The sequence below is a fragment of the Scleropages formosus genome, chromosome 25, assembly GCF_900964775.1.
Source record: "Scleropages formosus chromosome 25, fSclFor1.1, whole genome shotgun sequence".
Classification (NCBI taxonomy): Eukaryota; Metazoa; Chordata; class Actinopteri; order Osteoglossiformes; family Osteoglossidae; genus Scleropages; species Scleropages formosus.
The window spans coordinates 3,514,685-3,528,324 of record NC_041830.1 but is presented as its reverse complement, the minus strand read 5'-3'; the positions used below and the strand labels follow the sequence as shown (position 1 = coordinate 3,528,324).

Sequence of the window (13,640 nt, the reverse complement as noted above, 5' to 3'; positions counted from 1 at the left end):
CAGCTGTTTCCTGAATCTGCGATAGCCACTCCTGGGCACTTCCTTAAGAGGTGGTAGGAGCCATGCAGAAAAATGTTGCAGGGTTTACCTTTCCCTTCCCTCCTTCTCTCAAGCTGAGAGGTTCTGAAAGCCCTGGTTCAGGTCTCACTGAATCAAAACTAGGCCTCCAGCATCCGTCACCTCACCGTTTTAATGGATGTGCCAGTCAGATGAGTACAGAATGAGCGAGTGGATTAAAGGGCAAGTGGTTAAAGCAGACAGGGCAAGTTCATTCGCACCCGTCTCATTCTGTGCTCATTGCTCAGCTCGCTGTGTCACCCTCTGTTCACAGGCTGCCGGGGGATGCTGTGTGGCTTTGGGGCACTGTGTGAGCGTGACCCGGCCGATCCCTCCAAGGGCCACTGCATGTGCAAGAAGACAACGTGTCCCACGGTGGTGGCGCCCGTGTGCGGGTCCGACTCCTCCACCTACTCCAATGAGTGCGAGCTGGAGAAGGCACAATGCAACGCACAGAGACGCATCAAGGTGGTGCGCAAGGGTCCCTGCGGTGAGTCCTACACACACCCAGAGCTGAGCAACACGGTGTTTCTGTACCACACCCACATCACTTCAGCCCAGAGATCCCGTGTCACAGCTGCGTGACGTCCCATAATCACCTGCACACATTTATACTTACATTTATTCATTGCATTTATTTTTCTCTACTGACATTCACGATGATCATTAACTAGTAATAAACCTGACACCAGAGACTTTGGTGATCAAAAAATTGCATGTGCCACAAGTCAATGAATATGTACTAATGCATTATTAGACTTAATGCTAATTTATTAATTGGTATTATTAATGTGTTATTTATTATCTATTTCTGATTAATGTTTCATTTTTTTAAAATAACAAAAAGCTTACTACAGGATGTTGAATTATGGTCTGCTTGTTTCTATTGCATTTAAATTTATTCATTTAGCAGCTGCTCCAAACTGGCATACAACTAAACAGTAAAAAAAAAATAAGCATTTCACAACAAAGAGCTTTAGATGCCGATATTCGGTTTTCAAAGTGTGTCTAATCCATCGTCACTGCTGCACACTACATGAGTAGATGCATATAGAATTGATAGGAAGTACAGAGGTGATTGTGACAGATGTGTGATGCAAATCTGTGGAACTATTAGGAGATGAGGAGAGAAGTTGGTCTTAAAGGCGATGTGTTTTGAGACCATTCTTGAATGCTGAAAGGGATTCAGCAGCTCAGAGGCACACGGGGAGCTTATTCCACCACACTGGAGCCAAAACCATAGTCAGATTTGGTTTCATGTCACAATGGTCTGTGCCTGCACACCATGCCGACACATCTAGTGTCCCTCCCGGAGTGCAACACCCCCCACATCACATCAAGTGCAGGAGACCCTCCACCTAATCCTTGAAGGAGCTGCTCTGTGAAAAATAAATGTACCGTGGCTCTCCGATGCACTGTCTGTTATAGGTGAGTGTGCATTGCTGTCACTCCTCTGTGTCCCTCCTCCACAGTGAGCTGTAATTACTGATCGCTGAACCGCTCACCCAGTGATACTGAGCTGAGCCTTCAGCCCTTGTGAGTAGGAGCAATAATTATAGGCAATGTCGCGTACATTGTGGCAGAAAAACCATAATTACCCCCTTCAAGCCCCCGAACCAGAGCACTCGCGGTGGCGCTGGGGCGGAGCCAGGGGTCCCTGAGATAGTTGAGCGCATGCACTCCATTACGCAGGTTTCCCCCAGGTGCACCTCTACAGGCTTGCAGGGGAGACCTGAGCCAATATCAGTGGCCCATGATCTTTTTCATTAACCTCTGGGACGGTGGAGTGAGAGACCGTTAACTCCATCCACCTGCCCCAATTCAGTGAGTGCCCTCTCTTCAAGCCGATAGGGGATCACCTGTTTGCATGGCCCCAGCAGGCTGTCACTGAGAAAAGAGAGGAACAGATAAGAACAGGAATAGATCCTTACCGCATTGATGTCCAGCAGAGTGTGCGAGAGGGACTGGCTCACAGTCGGAAGCAGATCAATGCCCACATTCCGAATACTGAACACAAGTCTGGGTAAAGGAATGGAAAAGGTGACCAGGATTGGGTTGGAGCTGTTTGTTGCCTAGATTCCTTCCTGTTCGGGATAGGAACTGTTATCGGCTTGGGCTGTGCTCACCCTAAATGCCTAAATCCATGCACCTGCCTGGTTCCAGGCTCACATTGAGGTAGCTTTTTTATTTATCTGATGTCTTTCTCCAAAGTGACGTACAGCGTTAAGCCACTTATAATGATTCACGTATTTAAACAGCTGGGTAATTTCTACTGGAGCTATTCAGGGTAAGTACCTTGGTCAAGGCTACAGCAAGAGTGGTTTTGATACCTGTGAGCTTTAGCTTCCAAGGCAGTACCTCTATACCATGTTTCAGTGGTATCAGGTAAGTTTTATATTAACAATTGCTTGATGAAATAATGTCCTGAATCCAATCTCTTATTTTTGCTGTTATTTGTTAAAAGACTGGGGGAGCACGGTGGCGCAGCGGGTTTGGCCTGTGCCTGCTCTCTGGTGGGTCTAGGGTTCGTGTCCTGCTGGGGGTACCTTGCGATGGACTGGTGTCCCGTCCTGGGTGTGTCCCCACCCCCTCCAGCCTTGTGCCCTATGTTGCCGGGTCAGGCTCTGACTTGCCCGCTCAGGACAAGCGGTTTCAGTCAGTGTGTGTGTGTGTGTGTGTGTGTGTGTGTGTCTGTGTTAACAGACTGTGTTGCAGATAAGAGGATAGCTTTCATGAAGGGATGGGGAGTCATTCACTGCTATAGGAGCTTTGCTTTTCCCATTCAGTTTCTTCTCGGAGAATTTTACGAGGCTGCCAAAGATCTGTTTTGGGTGGTTATTTCTTGAGTTGCTTGAATTCAGGTCTTCAATGGACTGCAGAAGAGCATGCTGTACCAAGAGCTTTAAATGTAGGAACTCATTAACATCTGCAACCCAGCCCAGCTGGTATGGCCATGAGATGGATGTCAGAAGGAATAGTCCAGCACCTGAGAATTTGTGGTCGTACACAGTGCTGGTCCAGACCTGTATTCTGGGCCTGTAACCCAAACGAAACCACTTTCTCACTGCTGCTGCTTCAGGTGACACTTTTGCCAAGTAGCAGCCAGTAAAGGCATATCGGTGCTGTGTTCACAACTGGTGGCAGAGCTCGAGGCCAAGTCCACTCATAAGATCGAAAAGAACAAGTAACACAGGTATCAGCGCGAGTGGCCAGAGGTCTGAGCCGTAGGGCCTGTGATTGGCTGTGGCTGTCTGGGCTTGCAGACAGACCTACTTTCCAACAAGGGAGACAGGTTAATGCATACATTTGTTGTTTGAGAAATGTGAAACTGTGGTTTGGAATAGAGATACCTTTCAGCTGAGTTATTTTAAAAATCCACACATAGACACAGAAGTATAATATAGTCATGCGCCGCTTAATGACGTTTCGCTTAACTGACCCCATGTGCGACAGTCGTCCTATAAGATTATAATGGAGCTGAAAAATTCTTATTGACAAGCGATGTTGTACCTGTCGTAACGTCGTAGCGAGACGTGTTACTCACGTGTCCGTGGTGGTGCTGCTGTAAACAAACCTACTGCGCTGCCAGTCGTATAAAAATATAGCACATACAGTTATGTACAGTACAAAATACTTGATAATGATAATAAACACCTATGTTACTGGTTTAGTACGGTATTTACTACACTGTACTTTTTATCATTATTTTAGTGTACTCTTTATACTTATTAAAAAAGTTTACTGTAAAGCAGTATGCTGTGTTACATCGGCAGCAGCGTCATAAATCTCGTGTTTACCGCATCTCTTGACCGCATTGAGGCTATACCGTACACTCTATGATCGAGGCTATACCATCTACGTTTGTATAAGTGCACTCTGTGACGTTCGCCTGGCTTGTACAGACTGGTGGTGGTGTGATGGTGTAAGGGAATGTTTGTTGGTACACATTAGGTTTCAGTTCCACAATGTACCAAAATATAGTTTTTTTTACCAGATGCATCCCTTCATGATGAGTCTAGCCTTTCTGAAATGGATACTTGCAGCAGGATAATGTGCCATGACATTGACCATACATCATGTTTTTTTTTTTTTAATTGTATGATCAAAAACAGATCTTCAGCAACATAGGGCAAGCTGTAAAACTGGCTCCATATAGCCAGAGTTTAACGTCTGTATCATCGATGTCCGTCAGATCCACTGGTGTGGATGTGTACGTGGGGCAGTAAGCCAGCAGATGTTCTGCAGTTTGTTGCTGCTCTCCACATGGGCATCCAAGGCTGTCAACTAATACATCATGTTAAGATGGTGTCACAAACTTGACAGTGCCTTTACTTAACTGCTATCACCTGCACAGTCTACACCTTTCAAAGTAATAGAGCATTTTTGGATGAGATAGAGCACAATGGTATATGGAATGAATGTGTCACCAAAGATTGTGTGAAACTGTCAAACCAGCATGGACCCTGTGGACTGTGTCCCGCACCTTGTAGCTGAATTCATGCTATTCTGGATGCAAAGGAGTCTCCTACCACCTACTACCTAGATGTACCTAATGCAGTGGACCATGAGTGTATATATTCTTTCCTTACGTTTGGATGTTGCCAGTTTTGTCCAAGGTTGACGGTTGACCTGCAGAGCAGACTCCATTTCGAGGCTGTCATCCTTTCAAACCCCATTTCACAACTGTCACACTTTTCCGGCGGATCGCATAACAACAGAAACCTGCACCGGTGCATGTGCCTGCGGGGTGTGTTTTTGCACACACAGTAGTGCACAGGCTTGCCAGGCCACCTTATCAGTTACTGCGTCTCATTGGTCTGGACGATATTTGCTGATGGTGTTGGTCCCCACCTGAGCGCCGTGTGGTTAACTGTAGTGGGACGACTCTGGAATGAGGGCCTCCATAAATAAGGAAGCTATTACCCATCTCCTGTGGCTCCGCTTGTTATTCCCGCCGCAGGGCCACCCTCCCAAACTGAACAGACATGCCTATGTGCACATACACACACGCCCACATATACACATACACACACAGACACACACACACTGCAGCCCCTCTGTCCACGCACGATAATAGAGTTCCTGAGCCATATCTCGCGACCTCGTTTTCCCACTCTGCACCCGTCCGAGCTATGATGCTCGTGCAACAAATCCCATCTGGCTGCTCCTCCAGCTCACCTCGGAGCGGGCTGCCGTCTTGCTCGGGGGAGATAACGCAGATTACAGCTGTACTCCGCTCCCCGAAAGGCCTCGTGCTCCCTGCGCTGCCGAGCTGGAGCCGGACTTTACAGCTCCTTACTCTTGTATTTATGCATTTTTATTGTGCCTGTATAATGCATTGTTATTTTCCCTTATGAACCGAAGAAGCAACACTGTAAAAATGACAATATGTGCAATGTGAAGATAATCGTTTCTTTGTGCTGAGGAGGGACAATAAACTGTGTTGCCTGGGTTTTGTTTGCGTGCATTTGTGCATTTGCAAATGGAAAAGGGCACTGTGGTGACACATCTGCATCTTGCCTTAGACACTCTGAACATGGGTTATGGTTGGCTTTGGTTGGATGAGAAGTTCGGTATCTAATACCGAAGGTCCGGATACAGGGAACACACCAACCGCCAGCGTACCAGCCTGTAATGCCTATGAAGGGTTAAATTACTATGTTTTTTGTACAGGTAGCCCTTGACTTACAGTAGGGTTCTGTTCCAATACTCTTGTCATATTTCTACTTTTTTGTAAGTCACATATCCCCTTATACCGTATTATGTAAAATATTGGTACGTATAAACAATCAACATGCACGAATGCTGCGTTGTAATAGGGCTTGCTATTTTTTTCACTAATTTTGCACTTTATTCGTGTTGCTTTTCACATACTATTATTTTCACTTTCATTTCTAAATTTAAATTTCATGAATCTCTTCTTTCCTTTTTTCTTTTCCGCACCACCAGAATACACACGTTTTGCTGTAAAAAAAATAACTTGAATAGGATCATAAATGGAACGTTAAGTAAAAAACATTTTCGTAAATAAAATGTAGTTGTTGATAGACAGCTGATGTTATTGTACGGCAGGTGGAGTGGTTATCATTAGAAGTTATGACAAAACACTGGGACTCCAAAATAATTTACTGAAGTTGATGGGACAGGCCTTGTAAGTCAGAGTTGTTGTAAGTTGCATGTGTCATTAAGTCGAGGACCACCTGTATTGTACGGACACCCCTCGACTTACGTAAATAGACCGTTCTTCAGTCCCTTGCGTAAGTCAAAATTTACGTATGTCAGATTTCCCCCTTCCTCTTCGTTACAGAGCCAAGTCTTCTCATTTCCTTCTCATTTGTTGCAAACACGGGTATAAAAAAATTGCACAATATAATTGTCTAGTAAATGTCAGACATATTAAATACTGTAATAAGACATAGGCCTAGTCGATTAAATTAACTTTTACATTTCTATAAGGCATACATTTAATTAAAAAATAGACTACTGCTTATGGTATGTGTACGATATTGTACTGTTCATGCTTACCTTATATCTAGTAGTATGCTGGCACACAAGAGGGTGCTGTTATTGTGTAATTTATAATTTTTCCATCTCAGTTATTGGTCTTCGATGTTTCTTCGTTATTATTGTTGTTTTCATGCTAGCTGTTCCTTTCACATTCTGCTTTATACGTGCAGCATCCTTCACTATTGTATTCATAGTCGATATGGCTAAACCTGGTTCCCGCGTTATAGACAGTAGTCTTTGTCCACCTTTATACTTCCTTATTATTTTCTACTTCATCTCCAGATCGATTGCTGTATGCTTGTGAGATGGTTCTCATTTTCCTTCAAGTGCACGTTTAGCACCAGATATTGTAAATAATGAAAAGGGTAAAAAAAATATGCAAAAAAAAAGCAGTACACTAATGAGAGGAGATGTGTTCATGGCTCAAAACGCGCGAGAACTGGGAAGATGCAGCTTCCTGCCTTGTCTGGTTACGCCAGCTTGCATGTAACATATTCCAGACGTTTTGTGTAAAATAAAAGCACTGTCCGCAAATAATGTGTATCCTGGGAATTTTTTTTACGTAAATCTGGATTCACGTAAGTCCTATTTATGTAAGTAGAGGTTTGTCTGTACGTTTACATAATTGCTCACAAAATGCTCTTGGTCCTCAATCTCTTACCACAATTTCAGATCGAAATACATATGAGTATAGTATGGTATGGTAGCTGGTAGTTAAAGCTGCTGCCCTTGGGCCCAAAGGTCAGAGATTTAAATTCTTCCTGCAGCTCTAGTACCCTTGAGCAAGGTACTTTGCCTGCGTTGCTCTCATGAAATTATCTAGCTGTATAAATGAAATAATTGTTAGTAGCTTAACATCATAGGTTGCCCTGGAGAAATCTGTCAGTTAAATGAATAAAAACATGGTAGACAAGTTAACTTGGGCTATTGATGCATCATATGAAATATATAACAAGTCTAGACAGTAGTAGGAAAAGTGCATTAGATAAACAGCACAAAAAAGGTTTCTCATTGCTCTCTCTCTGCAGGCTGTCTGTTGCTATCAGAACACGCTGTTCTGGCGACCCCCTCCCCCCCATACTGTCAGCTTAATGCATGAGGACGGCAAGATGTGTTGGCCTTTCCACAGGTGCAGAGATGGGTCCATCTTCCCGATGACAGCGTGCAAATGGCTCCGGCTTCGGGGAGGAGCATGACAGGAGCACTGCCAGGGTTCTACCTACTGTCACAGGCCTGGCCATTACTGCTGACACACTGCACTGAAGGCCTTAGTAATAACCGAGGATTAATGCAAAGATATAAATACATATTATATTCAGACTTCATATATCTGCCATTCTATTTGTGTTGGGCACCCCCCTGAGACAGATGGGAGGGCTGTATTTTCTCCCCACTCCATTCACATTGCAGTTGATGATTTATTTGTCCGTTCACTTATTGTGCTTTGCTATCGTGGCTTGCCTTTCTGTCTAGCCAAGTGTTTTCAGGAAGAAGTGCCTTACCAAAAAGTGGTGCAATATTAAATTCCTGTCCTGTTGAGCAGAGTGTGTTTGCAGGCGAATGTGCGTCTCTGTGTGTGTGCGTCTCCACCCGCGTGTATAGGTGTGCGCACGCATGTGTCTGTGTGTAGGGGGAGAAACAGACAGAAGCCCGATGAGCTTCTAATCAAAGCAAATACTCCTCCATTCGAGTTTCTGTACCACAGCGGAGCTCATTTTTTCTCCCCCTCGCAAATAACAAGTGCTTTGATCTCCGCTTCCAAAAATAGATGGGTTGCCATTTGTGATATTGAGTCCTGGCGGGCCAGCTCTTGTGCAAGACAGACCCATTCAGCCTAATTAACTCCAGTCATTTTTGTCGCCCTCTTTATTGTCATTATTTCTAATGGTACTTTGATTGCAGGGAAAGATTTTGCTTCACAATTTTCTATGCATTTGTAACATTAGCAAACGCACAATGTTGATGAAACATGATGGGAGGCTTGGGTTCAGCAGGCACTGTTCAAGGTTTTCTTATAGCTAAAATTAATTCATGTATTAAAGGGGTATACAGCTGAATATTATTATTACTATTACTAGACCTCATTTTTTATCTTATCTTGGACAGTCTTTGGATTTGAAGGACCCGAGTTCAAATCTCACCTTCTGCTGTTGTACCCTTCATCAAGGTACTTTCCCTTAATTGATACACTAAAACTTACCTAGCAGTGTAAATGGCTAGGCTAAAATCATTTTAAGTAGGCTAACTGTCCATGTGTAAGTGACTTTGGAGAAAAGGGACAGCTACACGAATATGAAGGTGTATTATGAGTCTTGATAAAGTATATAGAGGCTGACACATATAGTGGATTATTATTAACTCAATATATGGAGTGGGAGTTTGACTGACAGCAGTGCTTCTTGAGCTGCAGATTTGCTGAAGATACCCACATGACATGTGTCCACCAACCACCTGTGGAAGAGTAGGTGTATGGATTGTGTTGGAGGGGGTCACGGTGGTGTAGCAGGTTTGGCTGGGTCCTGCTCTCTGGTGGGTCTGTGGTTCGAGTCCTGCTTGGGGTGCCTTGCGACGGAGTGGCGTTCCATCCTGGGTGTGTCCCCTCTCCCTCCAGCCTTGCGCCCTGCATTGCCGGATTAGGCTCTGGTTTACCGTGACCCCGCTTGGGAAAAGTGGTTTCAGACGGTGTGTGTGGGTTGTGTTGAGAAGTCACGGAGGGTGGAGTACGTGGATAACAGGCTGAATGTGTTGCTATGTCACATTTTGACAGCCAAGGATCAGAAAAGTTTTAATGCCGCCTGGTTTTGACATTGAAGGAGTGCTGAGCGGGCAGTCTGCCTATCTGCACCCTCTGGCTAACCCTCAACGTCTTCACCTCTGGCCTGTGCTCTCCCAGAGCTCCCGTGAGATGCTGGGTGCGGATCTGAAATTTAACTTGAGTTGCGTCGGGATGTCCACCGGGTGTTAGAGATGCATTCCAGGCCATTTTTTTCTAGAGTATGCTCATGCAACACAAACAATAATAAAAGGAAGAGGGGCTGCCAAACAAAGCATCCTCAAAATGAAAGATATTCAGGATGCTATGATGGCTCATGAAAACACAATCGTGGGGATGGGAAAATGGGGGGAGGATGGCTCATCATACCCCCTTCACTCCTTACTGGGGATCTCCAGCAATTACTCAGAAACCTTGAGCAGTCAGTGTGAGCAGGGTCTGGGCAGAGTCTTAGATGGGTGTGTGCAATCTTTGGACAGAGTCTGAAGGAAAGCTCTGAGTGTGTGGGGTGTGTATTCTTACCTTCTGTCTTTTCTGCTGCCTTTGTAATGCCCTCCGCCCTTATTTGCAAAATCAACGACACACAAGCTGTTACACCTCATCTGGTGTGACTTCACAGCTACCGCTGTGCAATCTGAATAATCTGAACTCGATTCATTTTCTCCCTTTTTCTTGCTATTATTAAAACCGTAGCTTGGCCAAGCGTTCCCTCGGCTCCGTTCTGACAGGAGGACACCTCATTGGCTGCAAGTGGCTTCCGTTTTTAATGAAGTGAAAAATGCCATCTTATTTTGAGATAAAAAAGGAACACAAGACGTTACGGTTCCAGTGTCTTGGTTGGGGTCCCATAGCTTATTCACTTTGCTTGTTCTGCAGCTCACTTTCTCTCAGGCAATTTGCCTTCTTGCTTAAATAGGAAAGGAGCACTCATGTGCAGGAATGCAGCATTGATGCTACAGAGTGCACACTCCAGACAGATTATGTGGCATTCTCTTAGGTTACTTGTTAGAATTCAATAAGGGGTCGTCCCACACACTTCTTGTAAGCTGCTCAGTCTTGCTCCCTCAGTCCAAAAAATATGTTTCAGGTGGACTGGTGGCTTTAAATTTCCCACAGTGTGTGTCTGTATGTCAGAATAAATGTATTACATTACGCTGCTGTGTACATGGGTAAATGATTGCGGAGAATTTAGCATGGAAGGTGGTGCAGTGGTTAGAGAAACGTCCTTGCATTTTAGTGACCCATGTTCAATTCACACCTCTGGCTCTAGTAGCCTTGTGGAAGGTTTGCACCCTGCATTGATCCAGTTAAATATTACCCAGATGTGTAAATGGTTAAATCATTGTTTGAATGACTGAGGGGCAGCTGGTAGCATAGTGGTTAAAGCTGCTGCCTTTGGATCCACCGGTCATAGGTTTGAAAGAATTGCCTCAGTAAAAGTGCCCAGCTGCATAAAAGGATAAGTGATTGTAAATAGATTAACATTGCCTTGGAGAAAAGCATCAACTAAATGAATAAATGTACTTTAAGTTGTTTTGGAGAATCGTACCTACTAAATTAATTAATAATAGCATTTATACCTGCTAGTTCAGCTGTGATATTACATTTACTTTAATCAACGGTTTTGATTGGTTGAGATTGTCCATGTGACAGGAAGTAGGACGTATATACAGTAGTTGATTTTGTTTTGCAAAAACCTCAGTGTCCCTGCAAGTAGCTGAAGAAAAACTTCACAGAAAAGAATCAAATAAATGATAAAATGTACAGCTTGGACAAAGGTGTCAACTAAACACGTGTCATTATCATCAGAGGTGCGCTTGCTTTGTGCCGTTTAGACTGTATCCAGAGTTTTTGAAGATATGTTCACAGGTCCAAACAATGAACCTATAGACTTTACTCATCTCTCCTTTAATATATTAGCAGTCACATTACTAGACATCTAATAATTTTCATGTGGTGTGTGTCAACACCTCTTCTCCATGTTCCTCGGTCTCGGTAGTATCAGTATGTAAAGAGCACAATCTTTAAGCATGTTGACGAGTTGTCCTCAGATGAGGCACGTTGTTCATTCTAATTGATGTATCAATGACATCAGCCGTTGCTCTGCGTAGTGCTTAACTGTGTTGGCGGTGCACCAAAGTTAGTGTCCTGCAGGCTGTCCAGAGCCTGTTGGTCTCCAGCAATGTGGCACTGAGGCTAAGCCCCCAAGACCTACCGCTGAAACAGTGGACACACACCCCCCAGATGTTTGCCCCAAGTGTGAGTGTTTAAATACGAGAAATATTTCAGTCGTGAGAAGACACATCAAGCCGCAACTTCATCTGAAAGGAGGAACTGTGTCAAGATCAGGAGATGTTCCTGCTTTTTTATATGTCAGGGGTAAATAGGCTTTGATCAAGTCCCACACAAGAGTGCTCCTCCCAAGTTTGACTCATCTCCTGCATTTCATTAGTGTGTGCCGTGTGTATCATACGTATGTGATCCCCTAAAAAAAAAAAAGGAAGCAAAGTCTTCTGAGAGATGCAAAGATAGCCTCAAATGTAAGATTCAGGCTTTGGAAAAGTTTTCAAAAAACAACAAAGGATGCGTTCTGGGACTGTGTATTAAAATGTAAAATTAAAATGAATTAAAAAATGACTGCAATAAAATGAAAATATGTTGTACAAAAGCAGGAGGAATGGAAGATTTGAGTGTGCTCCTTCAGAGCTGGATAGGGTAGGAAATGAAAAGGGCTGCGCTGAAATTCTCAGCCGCCGTGCTGAATGGGCTTGGCGAATTCCTCATAAATATTTATCGCAAAAATAATAAGTCTTATCAGTACTGTTGTGTGGCACTCAAAGGGTAGTTTAAAGTTTGCAAAGGTCTATTTCAGTCGTCAGTCCCCACTAAATTAAACTTTATATCCACTCATTTATAATATAATGCTAGTGCTACCTGGCCATGTATTAAATATTTGAAAAAGAAACTTCCAAAAGAGTGCCCTGGCTGAGTCTTGTTGCTAAATTGATTCGACAGATAGGGGCTGCTGTATAGTGATGTGGCTCCAACAGAGCTGGGGTGAGCACCTTCACTCTCATTTTGTTATATGGTCTAGCTGCTGACTGACTGTAACCACCTCTGTCAAAATTATTCAGTGTCAAACCTCACACTTAAACTTTCTCAATCCCAGAGTATGCACGACGATCTCTTGGTCCCATTACTCCAGTAAAACGGCTTCAACTCAACTGTTTCTAGTTTGCATTTGGTTAGTGAGGCAGCTTGGACCTACACTCAGAGCAGTGTCTGACAGCGATCTACGTAAGCCTTAATATAGCTACCTGAGCTATGTAACCTACCTACACCATATAACCCAGCAATATACCAGTGGCTCAAACTGTTCCTTTGGATCCAAAGGTTGCAGGTTTGAATCCTACCTCAAGATCTTGATCAGGGTACTTGCCCTAAATTGTTCAAATAACATTACGCAGCTACGGTATATAAATGGGTAAAGAGTTGTAGGTAGCTTAATACTGTAAGTTCCTTTGGAGAAAGTTGTCAGCTGAATGTATCTTGTCTATAGACTCAGTTATACAATGCAGGTGCGTTGTATACCTCAGGAATACCATATAACCTAGTTACAGACACCCCTCAACTTACACAAATAGACTGTTCTTCAACCCCTTACGTAAGTCAAAAGTTATGTTATGTCAGATTCCAGCACCCTTCACTATCGTTTTCACAGTCGATACGGCTAAACCTGGTTCCCATGCTATAGACAGTAATCTTTGTCCACCTTCATACGTCCTTATTATTTTCAATTTCATCTTCAAATCGATTGCTGTACGCTTGTGAGACGGTTCTCGTTTTCCTTCAAATGCACGTTTACTACCAGACATTGTGAATAATGAAATGGGTAAAAAATATGCAAAAAAAAAAAGCAATCCACTTACCAGAGGAGATGCGTTCATGACTCAAAACACACGGGAACTGGGAAGATGCAGCTTCCTGCCTTGTCTGGCTAAACCGACTTGCTCTTAACGTATTTAAGATGTTTTGAATACAATAAAAGCACTATCCGTTAATAATGTGTATGCCAGGAATTAGTTATGTAAATCTGGATTTACATACGTTAAATTTACATAAGTAGAGGGGTGTCTGTGTATATACCAGCTATACTCCATAACCCCAGTTACACAACCTTGGTATGCTGTACACCCCAGGTATTCTATGTAGTGCTACTTCAAAGCATGTGAACCCCTTCTGTCAGTTTTACCATGAAATGGTTATTTAATGAGAAGCAGTCTTTCTCATCTGATATAATAGG

General features: G+C 43.6%; 1 protein-coding gene across 5 annotated transcripts in view; it reads left to right on the top strand.

The window, feature by feature from the left end:
- The window catches only part of agrn (agrin), a 230,540-nt gene that overhangs the window by 141,396 nt on the left and 75,504 nt on the right, over positions 1 to 13,640 (top strand). For all 5 annotated transcript variants that reach the window (XM_029249477.1, XM_018742004.2, XM_018742003.2 and 2 more), the window contains one exon: positions 332 to 547. In XM_029249477.1, coding sequence (XP_029105310.1) covers positions 332 to 547 — 216 coding nt within the window. The remainder of the gene's footprint in view (positions 1 to 331; positions 548 to 13,640) is intronic.